Here is a 13,804-nt window from a genome sequence, read left to right as displayed (position 1 = left end):
ATGAAGTCTTTTCGCTAGTTGTCAAACTTGTATCTTCATATTGTGTTGATACTAGTTGCTTTCCTTGATTTGGAGTTAGAGCAAGTAGAGGGAAAAAAACATTTCTACATGGATATTTGGACAAAGAGATATATATGGACCACCCAGAAGGCTTTGTGCAACATCACAAGAAGTTTGATTCCTTTATGATGAGCCGAAACTATACTAGAAGTGAGTATTACCATTGCGTATACTTCAAAAGTTTGAATGGTATATTCATTGTCTTAGTGTTATATGTTAACAATATGATTGTTGCAAGCAAAATCATGGACGAAGATCAACATGTTGAAGAATCATGACCTTCAATATGAAAGATCTAGGAGCAACAAAGCAAATATTGGACACTAAAATACATATAGAGAAAAAATGGTAAGCTCAAGTATTCATAATAGATGTGTTACACAGTAATTTGTCACTGCCTTCCTGTCAGTCACCCTGCTGTGCTAATCACTAAGCTTCATGCCTTCTGAACTAGCCCAAAAACCCATTTTTCTAAAGTTTTATGCATCAGCGCGTCTGTTTGAAAAATACCCGCGATGACTGGCGCTCCATAGTGTATTCCGTGCGCTGCCAGCTCGGAAAGACATCACTTTTCCGCGCTGGTCGCCAGCGCGCCTTTCCCGTGTGCTTCCGCGCTGACATGACTGTCCCAGTTATGTAGACGCGGCGACATCGCGTCAGTTTCCTCATAATCCGCGCTGATCCAGTTTGGGCGAATTTGTTCAAACAACCAGCCTTCCAGATAACTCCAGGCTTGGTTGTTAGCTTTGTGAATGTCGACTCCCTTCTATGGCATGTCTGTTCGACCCTTTGCAACCATTTCCCTCAAGGATAAGCTCATCCTTCCACCCTTTTAGGAGACTCCTTCTCCTATATAAACTTCCACCATTACCATGAGCAGCTAGTTAGACATAGCTTGGATTGTATAGAGCTTATAGTGCTCAGATTGCTGCTACTATAGGTATTTGGTGTGCTAGGTGTGGAAGTGATTGATTGCTTAGGGAAGGTTGTTTTGTGTTGCTTGTGTGTGAGAGAGAGTTGTTTGTCTTGGGAGAATCATCCTCAAAGGTGAATGCTTGAGATACATGCTGACTGGCCCCTCCTGAGAAGGTTACCGACGTCAGAACATTTGGTTGTACTCTTCTCTATTCTGATTAATAATAGATGACTGCTATTATTGTTCCATTCTCATTTGTACTTGCAATGGTTAAATGTGAATTACATCTTTTCTGACTGATGTATGGTTACTTTTACTAGATTTCACGCTTGTGTTTGTTTCCTCTTCGTGTGTGCAGGTATCTATTCGCGGAGATCGCGGAGGATTGTGACCAGCCAAAGCGAAGGAGCGAAGGCAACATCTCTTCGTCAAATGACAGCGCAGGAGTCCAAGTAGGTGCTCTTTACCTCTTGTTTAATTGTAATTAGGAACATGCATAGCAGCATTGTTTGATTGTTGCTAGACCCTTGCTGGGCTAGTAGGGATCGCCTCTATCCGTAGAGGGGATTTACCTCTCCAACAAGATGTTCAAAAAATACTAGTAAAATTTAGGATGAATGATGTGAAACTCATAAATATCCCCTTGGCTTCCCATTTTAAGATTTCTTTAGATTTATGTCATAATAGTGAGGAAGAAAATTATTATACATCTTGTGAACCCTATGCTAATGTAGTAGGAATTTTAATGTCTACAATGGGACGTAGTCTAACTTATAGACGAAATGACATTTTTCAAGATATTTTTTCTAGTTAATTTTAACCAAAAACTGGCAAATATTTTTAAAAATTGAGTTTGAGTTGTTTAATCTATAGAATTCTAGTGTTCCAGAAGTTAATTTTTCTTAGGGATATATTGTTTTTTGCTCTAGATAATTGCATTTCATTATTTACACAGTGAATTCACCCCACAACGTCATAACATTATTCAACAACATAAACAATTATATAAAAAGAACAATATCATCATTAATGCAGTGGAACATAAAGGAACAATAGAAAAAAGACATTTACACATAGAGACACCAGGATTGATCGGAGACCAGGGACAAACCCCACAAGGTGTAAACCCCTTGCAAATTCTTCTTCTTATTAGATTGTCATAAAATGTTCAACAAAGAGAGAGTACAATGATCCATATCTTCAACTAAAAAACTTATCCAGCAAAATCAACTAAGCAACATCCAAGAGATGAACCCAGCAATGCTGATAATCAAAAACCCTAATTCAAAAGCCTACGGTCAACTACAATATCTGCGCCCAACTGATAAAATGAAACCCTAGTTTACAACCGCATAGAGAGAGTGTATGTGCGTGCTGCTGAAACCCTCCAAACACACAGATGAGCTTGCATGCCTGCGGTTGCAACCAAAAATTCCCTGTGGCAACCCTACGGCTGCAAATCAAAACCCTAGATCACACGTGCGATCTTCAAACCCTATAATTTCATACCTAAACGTACCAATCTCCTTGAACCAACCTTAGACATGTGTGAACCAAAACAAAGAAAGAATATTGATTTATTATCCCCAAATGAGGGTCAGTTGACTTGTATTTATAGCCATCCAAGGGTGTTTGATTTCCTTTTGGATCAACCTGTCCTTTTTGGGCAGATGGGGGTTTCCATATTAAAATATATTTTTCCTTAACCAATTTAAATTCTTCCAAGGGCTAGTAGGGGTCTTCCCTGATGAGGAAGATTGTCCAAAGAAAGGAATTTGTCTTTGAGCTCCCAAAAATTAACACTCCCTCTCACTTAAGAAGAAATAACCGACTGCAGGATATGTTTCATCACAAGTGTCTCATCATCATCAAATGTCATCTTTGTTCATCTCTGCTCATCTCTGCCCATCCTTGCTCATATCTACTCATCCCTGCTTATCTCTGGTTGTCTCTGTATCTCAACTCATATGTTGAACACTCTCAAATCTAAAAGAAGAATTTCACATTGGAGGGGAGTCTAAGCTACCACCCTCTATCCATTGGGGAGAACACCTCAACCTGGAATCCAATGACAGTGAGAAAGGTCCTATGGGACACTCTCACCTCAAGTCATCTCATAAGATAGCATATGTCTTCCACCTTATGTCGAGTAATATGCGAAATACAATATCTCATCCATCATATTGCTTCTTGATCTTCCCAACAATGACCCTCAAGAGTCATGTGGTAGAAAACCTTACATCATAACAAAAGTAAGGATCACACACCCCCAAGCCCTCTCAACCTATTGGCTAGACGAGGAGCTACAATCCCAACAAGCCCAACTTGTGGGTATGATGCAAAATAGTGCATACTCTGCCAGACCAAGATAGGGGAGAAACATCGTCCACCCTATGTGTGATAGATAGGGACGATACCCTATTGTCCAAATATCCCTCAACCCCAGGAGCCTACATCTCAATTCCTTACCTTGGGAGCTTAGACAAGGCGGAAGAGTTGGCTCAATGTCCTCGATCAACCCTACTTTCTGTAGATCAAAAACATATCAACGTGCTCATATCTGATACTTTCTTAAACAATTCACTGAAGAGTTCAATCATACTGCCTCATACATTACCAAGAGAAGCAATCCTCTAATTTCCTATTCATGCAAGACATTACATCAAATATTATATTAGAATAAATACATGCCACAAAAGAATACCTTATTCATCCTCCCTCTCATGGAGGCAGCAATCACAAGCCTAAGCTTGTCTCATACAACAGCAGTGTCTCAACACAAGGAGATATCTTAGTCTCAACAACATACAAGATTTTATGCCAATCAGATCCTACTCTTTATTGTCACAATGTATCATTGTCGTATCCAGAACCTACTCCAACAACTCTCCAAGGAGCTTTCCCAGCCAAACGACCCCATAGGTAGCCACGCTAGCAACAATGTACTCAACCTTGGCTGCACTTAGAGCTACAGACTTCTACTTTCTGCTCATCAAAATGTCATGGCAGATCCCATGCTAAAGAAACACCCAAATGTGCTCTTTTTGTCAATAATGATTTCCATCCCATTCAATATTAGTGCATCCATGCAATCGTACATCTCTTGTAGTATATCTTAGACCAAGAATGATCGTCCAATGCAAATATCTCAGAAAGTGCTTGTCAACAACCCAACGTGTATGAAGCAACTTAATCATGAATTGACTCAAGTCGTTCTCTACACAACATATGTCTAGATGGGTGTTACAAGGAACATCAATGCTTAATCAAAAGACGGTTTCCAATTCAGCAAAATCTCTGCATAAATTCTTGAAATTCAATTCCATCAAGGTGTCCAAGGATTTGCATTTCCACTTTCCAAAATTCTCTCCAATAGCTTCATGATATATTTTCCTTTTCCAAACTTCTAATCCCATAAAGTAATTCATCATGCCAAGATTCTTCATCTCAAACTTCAGAGGTCAACTCCCTCTTAATTTGATCATCAGAGGCTCATTACCTGTCAAGAATAGATCGTCAGCATATAAAACCAAAATCAAAGGTATACCCTGGACCACTTTGATTGACACATCTTCAATACTTTATCAAGTAATGCAGACATACTAGGCTTGGAGCTTGCTTCAAACCATATAATGCTTTCTGCAAACATAACACTGACCAAACCAATATACTCAGCCTCAAACAAATCAATATTGTGCAATTAAGTTTGATTATCAAACCAAAACTAATATCAAAGCCATAAAAGTTTATGCCAATATCACAAACTCTTCGGACCAAATGCCAAAAAGAGCTCACACCAAATATCAGGGTACAACATTATCTATTTTTTCTATTAGCAACTTCCATCAAGAAATTATCAAACTTCATAAGGCCATCCACATAATCATGATACGAATTATATACATCAAGGATAAGTTGTACAAGTTTCATCCATTCATTGTGAGATTGCTGCAATAAAAATCATCTCATATTTAATCATAACAATTTACACTTCAACCAATGTGCCAATGCCAATGATGTCAATACATAATCAATTATTGAATACCAATATTAATCACTGAGAGTTACTATGCCCATGTTGTCATGTCACATCAAGGGAAATCACCATTGTCAACTACCACATCTGATCAAAATCCTAACTTGTCATCATAGTGAATTCGATCAAGCCATAAGCCAAAACATATCTATGAATTGTCAAGCTTCATTCCAAAATCCTAAGATGTCATCAATTATCCAAGCCAATATTGTTCATCTATACTAAGTCAAGTAAATAAGCCAAATATTGTCAAACCCTTGCAATTGTTACCAAATATTGTCATACACTAGCTCACATGATCAAGTCAAGGTAAAAAACATACTAATATGCATATTTCAATACTCTACAAACACAAGATTAGCCAAGACAATTACTTTCTCTATAATAGTCAAAAATTATGTAAATCTTAAAAACTTCCCTAATCATAGAACTCTCCATCATACTCCTAGTGTGCTCCTGGTCTCATGCATACAATTTTAGTTTTTGAATCCTACAGGCTCAACTGCATCCATAGGCCTTCTTCCACGCAATTGGGAGGGTTATAACCGCACCCTTAAGTTTTTCTCCCAATAGTTGTGGCTTGGACTAGGAGAAACCTTTTTTGCTCGTATTAGAGCTTGCCAAAACCTTTTTCCACAACATCAAATGTTTATTCATGACCAAAATTCTTCCTTTTATAGTCAAATGTCTTCTTTTCAAATAATAATAAGTGTTAAAAATCTCATGAAAAAATTCTCCCTCTAAATGGAAATCCACTTCATTCATCGTCATTCAAAACATCAACCTGTCTATTTTAATATTGTCATGCATCGACAAAACTGTTAGATCATGAAATCAAACTATATGCATCATAGTCATAACATATTAGCATCAAATACTTCATCATTACATATGAACATGACATCAAACTTTCATTAAGGGTTAGTGTCATATAATTAGGGCAGCTGACAAGTGTATCATCATACTTCAAGGATCATAATCACTATATCGCTTTCTTATCATATAACTTAATCATTAAGTGAGGGCATCCAATTTTGTCATACTGTCAAATTTACTAAGTTTATCAAAACCTAACTAAGGTCAACAAGGAGATCCTGAGCATCAATCTTATTGTTACACTTTCATCGTCAAGGTTACCATGCTTATCACAAGCATTAATAGTATCAAATCACAATATATCAAAATCAAATGCATCTAGGAAATTCATTATGTGTGAGATACTTGCCAAATATCAAGTGCACCAATATATCACATGTACTAGAGATCAGACTTACTTTTCGTATGCATGCATGAGTCATTTATGAAGGTGAAGTTCTTGCTTAGGGCTTAACTTACTTTCCAATCTTGCAGCGAAATCATAACATTGAAACAATACATTATACATACCTTGAAGTATTTAGATATCTTTGCAACTTGTAGCTCTTATTTGTTCTTGGCAATTGAAGCACTTGCGTATTGTAAAAAATTTGCAAAAACTCTCATCAAGTAATTCACCAGCGCTTTACTTCCTACACTAAGTCTCTCTTCCTGCACCTTAGATGATCCTCAAGAAGAATTTGCTTGTCACATCTCATCTAGAGGTTAGAAGCATTAGACACTCGAATGTTTATGCAAAAGTAATAATCAAAACAATAAACCCAAACAAGAACGGTATCACAAGTGTTAACATAAATCTAAAGAGTACTCATATTTCAACGAGAAATGATCATCTCCCTCTTGAACCAATATTCAAAAGTTAGTATTGCCCATTATTCATGAAACAACGTTGCTAGAAAAACTCCTCAGTGATCATGTTAAGGTTTCATTACTACATAACCTACACCTTTATCATATTCCAGGGTTTCTTACAAACCCTAACCTCATGATATCCATTGAACCCTAATAACTAGATTGCCTAGGGTTTCTTTCAAACCCTAGTATTGTCTCCTCCATCTTCTCTTGCTCTCATCAATCGTGTCTTAACAGAGGTGATTTCAATGACTTTTCTTCAGTCCAGCTCGGATACTATGTTAATTTTTCTTAGGGCTATATTGTTCTTAGCTTTAGATAATTGCATTTCATTATTTACACATTGAATTCACCCCACAACATCATAACATTATTCAGCAACATAAACAATTATATAGAAAGATAATAACATCATCAATGCAACGAAACATAAAGGAACAATAGAAGAAAAACATTCACACATAGAGACCCCATTATTGGTCGGAGACAAGGGGAAAATCCTTTCAAATTCTTCTTATTAGATTGTCATAAAATGCTCAGCAAAGAGAGAGTACAATGATCCATATCTTCAATTGCAAAACTTATCCAGCAAAATCAACTAAACAACATCCAAGAGATGAACCCAGCAATACTAATAATCAAAAACCCGTATTCAAAACCTTGCGGTCAATTGTCAATATCTACGGTCAACTGTCAAACTCTACAGTCAACTAATAAAATGAAACCCTAGTTTCCAACCACACAAATAGACTATACTTGCGTGCCGCTGAAACCCTCCAATCACATGGATAAGTCTGCGTGCCTTCAATTGCAAACAAAAATTTCCTACAGAAACCCTGCAGTTGCATATCAAAACCCTAGATCACACGTGCGAGCTTTGAACCCTGCAATTTCAGACCTATACGAACCAACCTCAAACTTAGTATAGTAACCAAATTCACCTAGAAGACCCTTCAACCAAATTGCCTTTTTCTAGTAATTGCCTTTTTCTAGTATTTGTATATTGAATTTTGGACACATTTGGCTACAAATCCAACTTATTATAGTAAAACTAAGCATATTGATATAAAGTATCATTTTGTAAAACAGGCCATCCATAGAGGTAGAGTAGATCTTGAAAAGGTCCCCATTAAAAAAAACTATACAAACATATTTACTAAACCAATGTTGGGGTATGACAACAATTAAGAAAAAAAATGTAAAAAACACAAATTTACCTAAGTAACTTTTTGTTATAATTACTATAATGGTGTTGGTTTATGAAACCAAATGATGGCTTATCATGACCAATATAATAATGTCTACTTCATTTATGAAGCCTGAGAGATTGAAGAGGCTATAACCTTGATTGGAAATTTTCTCTGGATAATAAAAATCCATCCTTGTCTTGCCATAAGTCTTAAATCTTGACAAATCATCACCCTTGTCTTGCCCATAATAAATCTTAAACAAATCATCACCCTTGTCTTGGCCATAAATCTTAAATCTTGACAAATCATCTCTGTTTTACCATGTAAAATCTTGTGTATGTTATTTGTTTGTCATTATTACTCTGTCTTGTATGCTTGTACAGGCTCTGAATACCAACGGTTATCCTTTCAACATGTAATGCTTCAACGTATCATTTAGGAGTCAACAGCAGAAATTCAGTGACCGCAAGAATATGTTATTTCCCATGGAAATAATACAAAGTATGTTATTTCCCATGCAACTTGTTGAAGTGGCAACTGCATCTGGCTATATGTTTCTCGAAATTCAACGAGTTCTTAAGACCATAACAGCATGAGGTTGGATTTGGATTGTACTTGAGCTCCCTCCCCACTTTGAGGGCTCCAGGAAGGGTCATATTAAGGAACGTCTTTAATGTACTATTATTAATAATATCATAATTCTGCTAGTAAAGAATGGATGATCCTTCTTTTTTCAGTGCTTGATATCTGTTTGAGGAGATATTTCCTTCCTTTTGCTTCTAACATTGTCAGTTAGGTTAGTGTTTTTCCAGCTTGAAGTATCTTCAGGTGTCTTCATAGCATGCAGATAGATCCCTTAGTTGAAGACCACTATTCTGCGGCCCCAGATGTATGATTGATAGGTTTTCGGAGGTAACCCTTTTAGTGTCAAGATCGCAGCATCATTTCACTTCTATTCTGTTTGCTGTTCTCTGTCGCTTACTCAACGTTCTTTTCTTTTGTCCCCTCGGATCCTACAACTTGATGTTTAAGCAATCTAACAGTGTCAACACCTCACAAACTGTCTTCAGGTTAAGCTGTCATTTTATTTTCCCTTGTCCAATATGAAAAGCTTACCCATCAAATGCAAATAAGTCCAATGCCATCTCTATTTCATAATAACGAGGAACAAAAACCTAATGATAGATATGCTGAGCAATGTTAAGCTTCCCTAGCACTATTACTGTTGGATTCAAACTATGAACCTCTAATTCTGAAACATGATATCCATGCCTGGACATGGCTCTTAAGAAACCTCATACAAGAGAGAAGCAAACAGTTAAAATGAAATTATGGCATTCCCCTCTGTTTTCTCTTTTGCGATCATAAATGGTTTGGAGAAGGAATGAATCAGTTAAATTAGATGTGAAGAATATTGCTAATAACGTTATGAAGGAAATTACATTAGAATACATCCACAAACACTACAGCAGTAGGAAGCCCTCCTGTTATCAAACTTGACTGACAGTCATCAAATCTTTGCTTCTTAATGTTTAAACAAAGATATATCAAAGAAGCAAATAAATTCTAACTCAAATCAGGAATGATTTTATTTCACTTCTTCCTTCTTCACCCAACAACATCCTCTGTAATATATGCATCAATAATTTCGGAATATTCTACCATACAGAATGACAGTGAATTTCCAAGTTCTTAAAATAATGCACTATGTGCCTCCAATGCTAGTTTGCACTGCTACAAATGAAACCCGTCATTGTCATACATTAAGTTGAAAATAAATTAATAAATTCAGCAGGCATTGAAATACTTAGGTAGAACCACTTGAGAGGAAACTCATATATGATACCCACCAATCTCCCATCCATTCAAAACACTACTGAAATTCAAACTCTGGATATTCTTAAAAGATAACATCTGACAATTCGTCTAGAAGCTAAAATTAAGCAGGAGATTGCAGTAAAAAGCCACTGTCTTCTGACACAGTTTTACAACAGGTTCGAGCAACGTTTTCCCGAAGTTCACAATTGATGAATTACAGAGGACACTTGCTTTACCTGTCAATCTGAATGAATACAAACAAAATAATATAGATCTTATATCAAAGAATTTTGCAAATATGGCATTGCACCCTGGCCTTATACAAATAGAGAACAACAGAATGAAAAGACAACATTGGAGATTAACCAGGATCATCCTTCTATAATACAAAATTTAACATGATTTGCCTAGCTGACATAAGCTTGTTGTCTAACCAAGCGAAGTGAAAAATATGTAGACTGCAGGTCTCAAGTTCCATACTTGCTAGCAATAGTGACAATCTCGAGGTGGCCAATAAACGGAACAGCTATTGTTTGGATCTGAGGGCATCCTTGAAACACGATAATTTATACAAGTCTTTTCAGGTCTTGAATGCAGGGTCGATCCAACAAAGCCATGATTAACCCTTTCCTGCCATAGATTTGGTTATTTACGGTCAATCTTTCGAAAATAAGGTCCTTTACAACTTTGTACTCTCCCAGATTTCAATCCCTTGCATATCCTTCCTCGCCAGGAACATCCTATTTCCCCCAGTCACCATCGAAGTTATTCTCTCCCCTCCCTGCTTACCCACGAAGCTCCGCCTGAGAGCACTCCTGTTCTCTTTGACACTAACTTCACTCCAAACCTCCAAGTCCGCTCCACGGCTACAGAAAACCTGCCTTCCACACCCAAGAAGCCTATTCTGCGCCCCACCTGGTCTCAGGCTCAAATCCTCCAAGCACACCCAGGGTTCGGCCACATTCAGCTGCCTCAAATCTGCCATGAAAACCGACCCAGATCGGACACCCACCTTAAAAATCCCACAAAGCTCCTCGTTGGCAATCACATCTGCGAAGCAATCAGTCTGCAACTCCTGCTGCTTAACAGAAGGCCCCGAGCTCGATTCCCGGAATTCCCATACCGCATTCTTAGAACGAATGTCCCAGAGCTTTATCTGACCCCTGTAACCAGATGCCCCGCCGCTGACTGAGCTAGCTAGCAACAAACCCTGGCCACCTATCCATTCCAATTTAGTGGCTGCCTCTAAATCCGCAGCTCCGCCCAATTGGCGACCAAGTTCCGCCACCGGCTGGAACGATTCCGTGTCAATTAACATAATCGTATTGGCATTCTTTCGGCTGCTCTCAAAGCTCGCGAACAGCAACCCCTTTGCCGGCGACGAGGCCACGGCCTGAACAGTGGGGTCGTGAAGTCGAATTTCCGGGGCTTCAAGAATCTTCCATTCGATGCACTCTCGCCGTCCTCCCTGACCCAAGTCGTAGACGTCGAGCCCCGCAAAATCGACAGCTCCCACCACGGCAATCGACGAAGAAACCCTATGAAGCGTGTCGATGCAATTCAGCCGCGTCAGAACAGTTCTCTGCTTGCGGAGCGCCCAGTCGTAGACGGAGATCTTGCTGCCATGCGCAACAAGGAGCGAACCGTCGTTGCCGGCGGAGAGAGCCGAGGGTTTGTCGCGGCCATTAGGGACGATCATCTCCTTCAACGACATGTCGAGCCCGTCCAGCGTCGGTGGTGCCACGGCGGATCTGACAGCACCTTCGGCTCCGAAAAACCGCGCTTCGGAGGCGATGTCATCGATGGAAAAGGAGTGGGATTTCTTGGACGGTAATTTGGAGGTCCGGAGGATCGAAAGCAGGACCGCGAAGAGGTCCGGGTCTCGGTCAAAAAAAGGCTCTTCTTGCTTTTGCGCCGAAAGGCTGTCGACGAGGAGGCCGGCGAGAATCGAACCCGGATCGGCCTTCTTGAGGGCCGAGGGGGAGGTGTGGAAGACAGTTCCGCCCACGTTGAGAACGATGACAGAGTTCTTGGTGTAGTAAGCCGGGGGAGCAACGTGCAGAGAGCTAAATTGAGCTTCGAATGGCGCCATGGATTGATATATTTGTATACGCGGATCGAATGAAGGCACAGCTTCTAACCTGTGTAAAATGCCTATGTATGATATGTATATTCAGTGTGTATCCCTCAATAACAGTACAGTTCCAGACCCATTATTTATAGAAGATATAGGTCTCTCACACCTCCACCTTTAGTCAAATTTCTCGTGCGTTCAAGGCGGCGTCCAGAAGATCCTTTTGATTAGAATGATGCCATTTAGAGGACTTAAACATCGTGCGAGTTAATAACAGTCAACGAAATCCAACTGTTGATGAGAGCTTGATCTGACGGTCGATTTGAAAGGATTGTATTTCGAGCACATTTTCAACATGTGTAAGCTTCTAGGGTTTGAGATTGTTGGCTTGGCTGCAAACGGTCCCGAAAAAAAGTTGGGCGTGTCTTGGATGTCAAGATATGAGATGGTTGTCTTGGTCAAGTTTGGACTTCTTTTGGCCTCCTTTCATTTAACATGGTCTAAGTTGGAGGAGAAAGTGCCACGTTGGTTGGTTTGGGATTTTTTTTCAAGTCTGTATTACTTTTGATGTGATTTGATTTGGAATTGTGTATGGAGGTGGAGGAATTCGAATTGTCTCGAAGGTTAAAAGTGGTTAGAATTTAAGTAAACAAATTTCAAAAAATCTTTGTCAAAATTATTTGAATTTTTTATTTTTAAAGTTAAAAATAAATTTAACACCATCAAAAACATATAAAATATCTAAAACTTATAAAATATCTAAAATTTAACAATTTAACAATTACAATTTAAATTTACTCGCTAAATATTACTAGAATTTCCATAAAAACACATTCTCATTAAACTACGGCGTTTGATTTAACCATGGTCTGATTTGGGAGGAGAAGGTTCCATTGTGAAAGTCTAGAAGCTTCTTAGCGTTGAAATTTTAAGTGCATTTCTATTCTTTGATAATTTGTTTTTAATTATGTGATACTAATGGGAAAAAGACAATAATGGGGGTATGGGTGTTACACGTTTTGACTTTTAAGTTCCATTGGAATCGGGATATTTGGTATATTAAACGTGGGTATTTTTATTTAATAATATTGTATGGTGCTGGAGAATTACAGATTTGGATTCTTAAATTTATATAATTTGAATATTACAAAACAAAAAATTGAGAGGTAAGAGTTATTTAGGTATTTAAAAATGTAATTTTAAAAATATATATTTATAGGAAAAAGTCATTTAGGTATTTAAAAATGTAATTTTAAAAATATATATTTATAGGAAAAAGTCATTTAGGTATTTAAAAATGTAATTTTAAAAATATATATTTATTTTTAATAGTTTTAATTTTTTTTTAATATTTTTTATTTAATTTTATTATTAGAAATTTGTTGGAATTGTAGGTCTAAATTGTTTAGTTTATTTAATGTGAATGTTCCAGGTTTTTTTAGTGTACAATGTGAGTGTTTAACTAATTTTTCATGACACCAAATCTATACATAAATGGTAAAAAATGCATTGTTATCAGAGTAGTTAAGCTAGTGTATGTTTCACTACTGGATGCATGCTCTTCACATTCTTTTAACCTAGTTCAGAGTAGGTTCTCATAGACGGACCACTAGGTGGATAAACCAGACAGACTCTGACAGGGATGTCATTTACAGGAAGTGGAGACCGAGGTGCACTTCATTCTTGGATGACCTGTCTACTATGAGATCAGAGGAAGATTTCATTGCTTATTCAGAGATTCTCTGATCCGGATTTAAACAGGAACGCAACAAATTATAGAGATAACTATAAACGCAGAGATACATCGGAAATAATACTTCATTTCGTTAATGTAAAATACTGAAATATGCTTACAAACAAGAATGGAAAATAAACCAGCTAGGCCGATGGTAGCTTATCTCTGAGAAGAGGTGTGGTGGCTACATGCCTCTGAACTGTCTTACAATGAGGCTCAAGGGTCTTTTTTATTATTGAACAATAAG

The 13,804-nt window shown here is 37.9% G+C and overlaps 1 protein-coding gene across 1 annotated transcript; it reads right to left on the bottom strand.

Annotated features, from left to right (window-relative positions):
- Positions 1–9,997: 9,997 nt before the first annotated feature.
- On the bottom strand, positions 9,998–12,006 carry LOC149147214 (BTB/POZ domain-containing protein At5g41330-like). The gene has a single exon (XM_089438968.1). It carries the CDS (start codon positions 11,838–11,840, stop codon positions 10,428–10,430), a length of 1,413 nt encoding a protein of 470 aa, XP_089295094.1. The 5' UTR covers positions 11,841–12,006; the 3' UTR covers positions 9,998–10,427.
- Between the last annotated feature and the right edge of the window lie 1,798 nt (positions 12,007–13,804).

The sequence above is a fragment of the Pinus tabuliformis genome, chromosome 9 (assembly GCF_031772625.1).
Source record: "Pinus tabuliformis cultivar Carrire ecotype Pingquan chromosome 9, CPIR1, whole genome shotgun sequence".
Taxonomy (NCBI): domain Eukaryota; kingdom Viridiplantae; phylum Streptophyta; class Pinopsida; order Pinales; family Pinaceae; genus Pinus; species Pinus tabuliformis.
This window is presented reverse-complemented; position numbering and strand designations above follow the sequence as displayed.